The sequence below is a fragment of the Eubalaena glacialis genome, chromosome 6 (genome assembly GCF_028564815.1).
Source record: "Eubalaena glacialis isolate mEubGla1 chromosome 6, mEubGla1.1.hap2.+ XY, whole genome shotgun sequence".
In the NCBI taxonomy this organism is placed as follows: Eukaryota; Metazoa; Chordata; class Mammalia; order Artiodactyla; family Balaenidae; genus Eubalaena; species Eubalaena glacialis.
The window spans coordinates 33701477-33708296 of NC_083721.1; the positions used below are offsets into that span (position 1 = coordinate 33701477).

Consider the following 6820-nt stretch of genomic DNA (forward strand, 5'->3'; position numbering starts at 1 on the left):
AGTATTTATATAATCATTTAAAATTAATAAATGTTCCAGAAAACGACTTGGCATCATAGACAGCACTAAAAAAGTGTTGTGCTATAGAATAATTAGATGCTGTGGTTTACTGGGAAAGCTGAAGTTGTGGAACTTTACAAATATGAGCTTAATGCCATCTACATCACAAGTCTTACAATACTGAGTTAATCTATTTCCCCAATGTTTCTTCATCATTTAAAGAGGAATAAGAAATTTGCTACATGAGACTGATATAAGAATTAGGTGAGATATATAGTCCAATGTAGTTACAGAGTAAACATTAATCACCATTCTCTCATTTCCCTATGAGGAAAATAAGACTAATGAGGAATAGAGTCAAATGCAACAACAGCTGCTAATCAACCAAAGAGAAAAAGATATGAAGCAGTAGAGAATACAATTAGTTCAGTATGTTCCAGGAAAACATCTTGCCTTTTCTTCTCATATTTCTACTTCCAATCTGTTATAAAACAGTATGTTAACATTTTTTCTCCAACGTATCTTTGCATTTATGAAGTTACAAACTCTGTGTTCATATGTACCTAGTTTAAAACATAACTTGGTAACATTTAACAAGGACCTAGAAGAACTAAAGAACAAACAAACAATGATGAACAACACAATAAATGAAATTAAAAATTCTCTACAAGGGATCAATAGCAGAATAACTGAGGCAGAAGAATGGATAAGTGACCTGGAAGATAAAACAGTCGAAATAACTACTGCACAGCAGAATAAAGAAAAAAGAATGAAAAGAATTGAGGACACTCTCAGAGACCTCTGGGACAACATTAAACGCACCAACATTCGAATTATAGGGGTCCCAGAAGAAGAAGAGAAAAAGAAAGGGACTGAGAAAATATTTGAAGAGATTAGAGTTGAAAACTTCCCTAATATGGGAAAGGAAATAGTTAATAAAGTCCAGGAAGCACAGAGAGTCTCATACAGGATAAATCCAAGGAGAAACATGCCAAGACACATATTAATCAAACTATCAAAAATTGAATACAAAGAAAAAATATTAAAAGCATCAAAGGAAAAACAACAAATAACACACAAGGGAATCCCCATAAGGTTAACAGCTGATCTTTCATCAGAAACTCTGAAAGCCAGAAGGGAGTGGCAGGACATATTTAAAGTGATGAAGGAGAAAAACCTACAACCAAGATTACTCTACCCAGCAAGGATCTCATTCAGATTTGACAGAGAAATTAAAACCTTTACAGACAAGCAAAAGCTAAGAGAATTCAGCACCACCAAACCAGCTTTACAACAAATGCTAAAGGAACTTCTCTAGGCAGGAAACACAAGAGAAGGAAAAGACCTACAATAACAAACCCAAAACAATTAACAAAATGGTAATAGGAACATACATATCGATAATTACCTTAAATGTAAATGGATTAAATGCTCCAACCAAAAGACACAGGCTCACTGAATGGACACAAAGGCACGACCCAAATATATGCTGTCTACAAGAGACCCATTTAAGACCTAGAGACACATACAGACTGAAAGTGAGGGGATGGAAAAAGATATTCCATGCAAATGGAAATCAAAAGAAAGCTGGAGTAGCAGTTCTCATATCAGACAAAATAGACTTTAAAATAAAGACTATTACAAGAGACAAAGAAGGACACTACAAAATGATCAAGGGATCAATCCAAGAAGAAGATATAACAATTGTAAATATTTATGCACCCAACATAGGAGCACCTCAATACATAAGGCAAATACTAACAGCCATAACAGGGGAAATCGACAGTAACACAATCATAGTACGGGACTTTAACACCCCACTTTTACCAATGGACAGATCATCCAAAATGAAAATAAATATGGAAACACAAGCTTTAAATGATACATTAAACAAGATGGACTTAATTGATATTTATAGGACATTCCATCCAAGAACAACAGAATACACTTTCTTCTCAAGTGCTCATGGAACATTCTTCAGGATAGATCATATCTTGGGTCACAAGCCAAGCCTTGGTAAATTTAAGAAAATTGAAATCGTATCAAGTAGCTTTTCTGACCACAGTGCTATGAGACTACAAATCAATTACAGGGAAAAATCTGTAAAAAATACGAACACATGGAGGCTAAACAATACACTACTTAATAACCAAGAGGTCACTGAAGAAATCAAAGAGGAAATCAAAAAATACCTAGAAACAAATGACAATGAAAACACAAAGACCCGAAACCTATGGGATGCAGCAAAAGCAGTTCTAAGAGGGAAGTTTATAGCAATACAATCCTACCTTAAGAAACAAGAAACATCTCAAATAAACAACCTAACCTTACATCTAAAGCAGTTAGAGCAAAAAGAACAAAAAAACCCCAAAGTTATCAGAAGGAAAGAAATCATAAAGATCAGATCAGAAATAAATGAAAAAGAAATGAAGGTAATGATAGCAAAGATCCATAAAACTAAAAGCTGGTTCTTTGAGAAGATAAACAAAATTGATAAACCATTAGCCAGACTCATCAAGAAAAAAAGGGGGAAGACTCAAATCAATAGAATTAGTAATGAAAAAGGAGAAGTAACAACACACTGCAGAAATACAAAGGATCATGAGAGATTACTACAAGCAACTATATGCCAATAAAATGGACAACCTGGAAGAAATGGACATATTCTTAGAAATGCACAACCTTCTGAGACTGAACCAGGAAGAAATAGAAAATATGAACAGACCAATCACAAGCACTGAAATTGAAACTGTGATTAAAAATCTTCCAACAAACAAAAGCCCAGGACCAGATGGCTTCACAGGTGAATTCTATCAAACATTTAGAGAAGAGCTAACATCTATCCTTCTCAAACTCTTCCAAAATATAGCAGAGCAAGGAACACTCCCAAACTCATTCTACGAGGCCACCATCACCCTGATACCAAAACCAGACAAAGATGTCACAAAGAAAGAAAACTACAGGCCAATATCACAGATGAACATAGATGCAAAAATCCTCAACAAAATACTAGCCAACAGAATCCAACAGCACATTAAAAGGATCATACACCATGATCAAGTGGGGTTTATACCAGGAATGCAAGGATTCTTTAATATACGCAAATCAATCAATGTGATACACCATATTAACAAATTGAAGGAAAAAAAACATATGATCATCTCAATAGATGCAGAGAAAGCTTTCGACAAAATTCAACACCCATGTATGATAAAAGCCCTGCAGAAAGTAGGCATAGAGGGAACTTTCCTCAACATAATAAAGGCCATATATGACAAACCCACAGCCAACATCATCCTCAATGGTGAAAACCTGAAACCATTTCCCATAAGATCAGGAACAAGACAAGGTTGCCCACTCTCACCACTATTATTCAACATAGTTTTGGAAGTTTTAGCCACAGCAATTGGAGAAGAAAAAGAAATAAAAGGAATCCAAATCGGAAAAGAAGAAGTAAAGCTGTCACTGTTTGCAGATGACATGATACTATACATAGAGAATCCTAAAGATGCTACCAGAAAACTACTAGAGCTAATCAATGAATTTGGTAAAGTAGCAGGATACAAAATTAATGCACAGAAATCTCTTGCATTCCTATACACTAATGATGAAAAATCTGAAAGTGAAATGAAGAAAACACTCCCATTTACCATTGGAACAAAAAGAATAAAAAACCTAGGAATAAACCTACCTAAGGAGACAATAGACCTGTATGCCGAAAAAGTTATAAGACACTGATGAAAGAAATTAAAGATGATACCAACAGATGGAGAGATATACCATGTTCTTGGATTGGAAGAATCAACATTGTGAAAATGACTCTACTACCCAAAGCAATCTACAGATTCAATGCAATCCATATCAAACTACCACTGGCATTTTTCACAGAACTAGAACAAAAAATTTCACAATTTGTATGGAAACACAAAAGACCTTGAATAGCCAAAGCAATCTTGAGAAAGAAAAACGGAGCTGGAGGAATCAGGCTCCCTGACTTCAGACTATACTACAAAGCTCCAGTAATCAAGACAGTATGGTACTGGCACAAAAACAGAAATATAGATCAATGGAACAGGATAGAAAGCCCAGAGATAAACCCATGCACATATGGTCACCTTATCTTTGATAAAGGAGGCAAGAATATACAGTGGAGAAAAGACAGCCTCTTCAATAAGTGGTGCCTGGAAAACTGGACAGCTACATGTAAAAGAATGAAATTAGAACACTCCCTAACACCATACACAAAAACAAACTCAAAATGGATTAAAGACCTAAATGTAAGGCCAGACACTATCAAACTCTTAGAGGAAAACATAGGCAGAACACTCTATGACATAAATCACAGCAAGATCCTTTTTGACCCACCTCTTAGAGAAATGGAAAGAAAAACAAAAATAAACATATGGGACCTGCTTCCTTTCTAACCCCGGCGGGGCAAGATGGCTCCTGCAAAGAAGGGCGGCGAGAAGAAGAAGGTCCGGTCCGCCATCAACGAGGTGGTGACCAGAGAATACACCATCAACATTCACAAGTGCATCCATGGAGTAGGTTTCAAGAAGCGTGCCCCTTGGGCACTCAAAGAAATACGGAAATTTGCCATGAAGGAGATGGGAACTCCAGATGTACGCATTGACACCAGGCTCAACAAAGCTGTCTGGGCCAAAGGAATAAGGAATGTTCCATACCGTATCCGTGTGTGGTTGTCCAGAAAACGGAACGAAGATGAAGATTCACCAATCAAGCTCTATCCGTTGGTTACCTATGTACCTGTCACCACTTTCAAAAACCTACAGACAGTTAACGTGGATGAGAACTAATGGTTGATTGTCCAATAAAGTTATAGAGCTGCCAAAAAAAAAAAAACATATGGGACCTAATGAAACTTAAAAGCTTTTGCACAGCAAAGGAAACCATAAACAAGAAGAAAAGACAACCCTCAGAATGGGAGAAAATATTTGCAAATGAAGCAACTGACAAAGGATTAATGTCCAAAATTTACAAGCAGCTCATGCAGCTCGATATCAAAAAAACAAAAAACCCAATCAAAAAATGGGCAGAAGACCTAAACAGACATCTCCAAAGAAGATATACAGATTGCCAACAAATACATGAAAGAATGCTCAACATCATTAATCATTACAGAAATGCAATCAAAACTACAATGAGATATCATTTCACACCAGTCAGAATGGCCATCATCAAAAAGTCTACAAACAATAAATGCTGGAGAGGGTGTGGAGAAAAGGGAATCCTCTTGCACTGTTGGTGGGAATGTAAATTGATACAGCCACTATGGAGAACAGTATGGAGGTTCCTTAAAAAACTAAAAATAGAACTACCATATGACCCAGCAATCCCACTACTGGGCATATACCCTGAGAAACCATAATTCAGAAAGAGTCATGTACCAAAATGTTCATTGCAGCTCTATTTACAATAGCCAGGACATGGAAACAACCTGTGTCCATTGGCAGATGAATGGATAAAGAAGATGTGGCACATATATACAATGGAATATTACTCAGCCATAAAAAGAAACGAAATTGAGTTATTTGTAGTGAGGTGGATGGACTTAGAGTCTGTCATACAGAGTGAAGTAAGTCACAAAGAGAAAAAGAAATACCGTATGCTAACACATATATATGGAATCTAAAAAAAAAAAAAAAAAAAAAAGAAGGTCATGAAGAACCTAGCCACAAGATGGGAATACATACACAGACCTACTAGAGAATGGACTTGAGGATACGGGGAAGGGGAAGGGTAACCTGGGACAAAGTGAGAGAGTGTCATGGACATATATACGCTACCAAATATAAAATAGATAGCTAGTGGGAAGCAGCCGCATAGCACAGGGAGATCAGCTCGGTGCTTTGCGACCACCTACAGGGGTGGGATAAGGAGTGTGGGAGGGAGGGAGATGCAAGAGGGAAGAGATATGGGGACATATTTATAACTGATTCACTTTGTTATAAAGCAGAAACTAACACACCATTGTAAAGCAATTATACTCCAACAAAGATGTTAAAAAAAATAAATAAAAACATAACTTGGTGACAGAATGGCTAGATTGGAATAACACACTTTGAGAAAGAAATATTTCAAAATGAAATCCCAAACTTAAAATCTCATTAATTCAGAATCAGTTAAAGGGAGAGTTTGTGTAAAGTTGAAATAATTCTAAATTATCAAGTAATTGTTTCTTCTGTTGTAGAAAGAACAGTGATTATTGAATGAGGTTCCAGGCAAACCAAATTGATTTAAATTATAAGCATCACCTGATATTAATCAATATTTTATTTGGATTCTGGAAAAACAATAATACTGCCTGTTTGTTCTGATCACCCCCAAAAACTTTTACAAAGCCCCTAGTGCCCTCCCCAAAGATGTCTGTATCCTAATGCATGAAACCTGTAAATATGCTACCTTATATGGAAGAAGGTCTTTGCAGATGTGATTAAGGTTAAGGACTTTGAGATGGGGAGATTCTCCCCAGATTACCCAGTTGGATCTAAAATAATCACATAAATTCTTAAAAGCAGAGACCCTTTCTCAACTGGGGACAGACAGAGAGATGTGATGATAGAGGATAGATGGCAGTGTGAAAAGAACTCGACCTGCCATTGCTGGCTTTGAAGAAGGAGGAATAGAGTCGCCAGAAGCAAGAAAAGGCAAGGAGACAGATTCTCCCCCTTGAGCCCCCAGACAAGAACACAACCCTGTCTACAACTTGATCTTAGCCCAGTGAGACTGTGTCAGGTTTCTGACCTACAGAACTAAATTTGCATTGCTTTGAGCCACTAGATCTGTGATAATTTGTCAC

At 36.6% G+C, this 6820-nt stretch overlaps 1 protein-coding gene across 1 annotated transcript; it reads left to right on the forward strand.

Annotated features, from left to right (window-relative positions):
* Positions 1–4421: 4421 nt before the first annotated feature.
* On the forward strand, positions 4422–4853 carry LOC133093217 (large ribosomal subunit protein eL31-like). Its single transcript, XM_061192973.1, has one exon. It carries the CDS (start codon positions 4440–4442, stop codon positions 4815–4817), a length of 378 nt encoding a protein of 125 aa, XP_061048956.1. The 5' UTR covers positions 4422–4439; the 3' UTR covers positions 4818–4853.
* The last annotated feature ends 1967 nt before the right edge of the window (positions 4854–6820 follow it).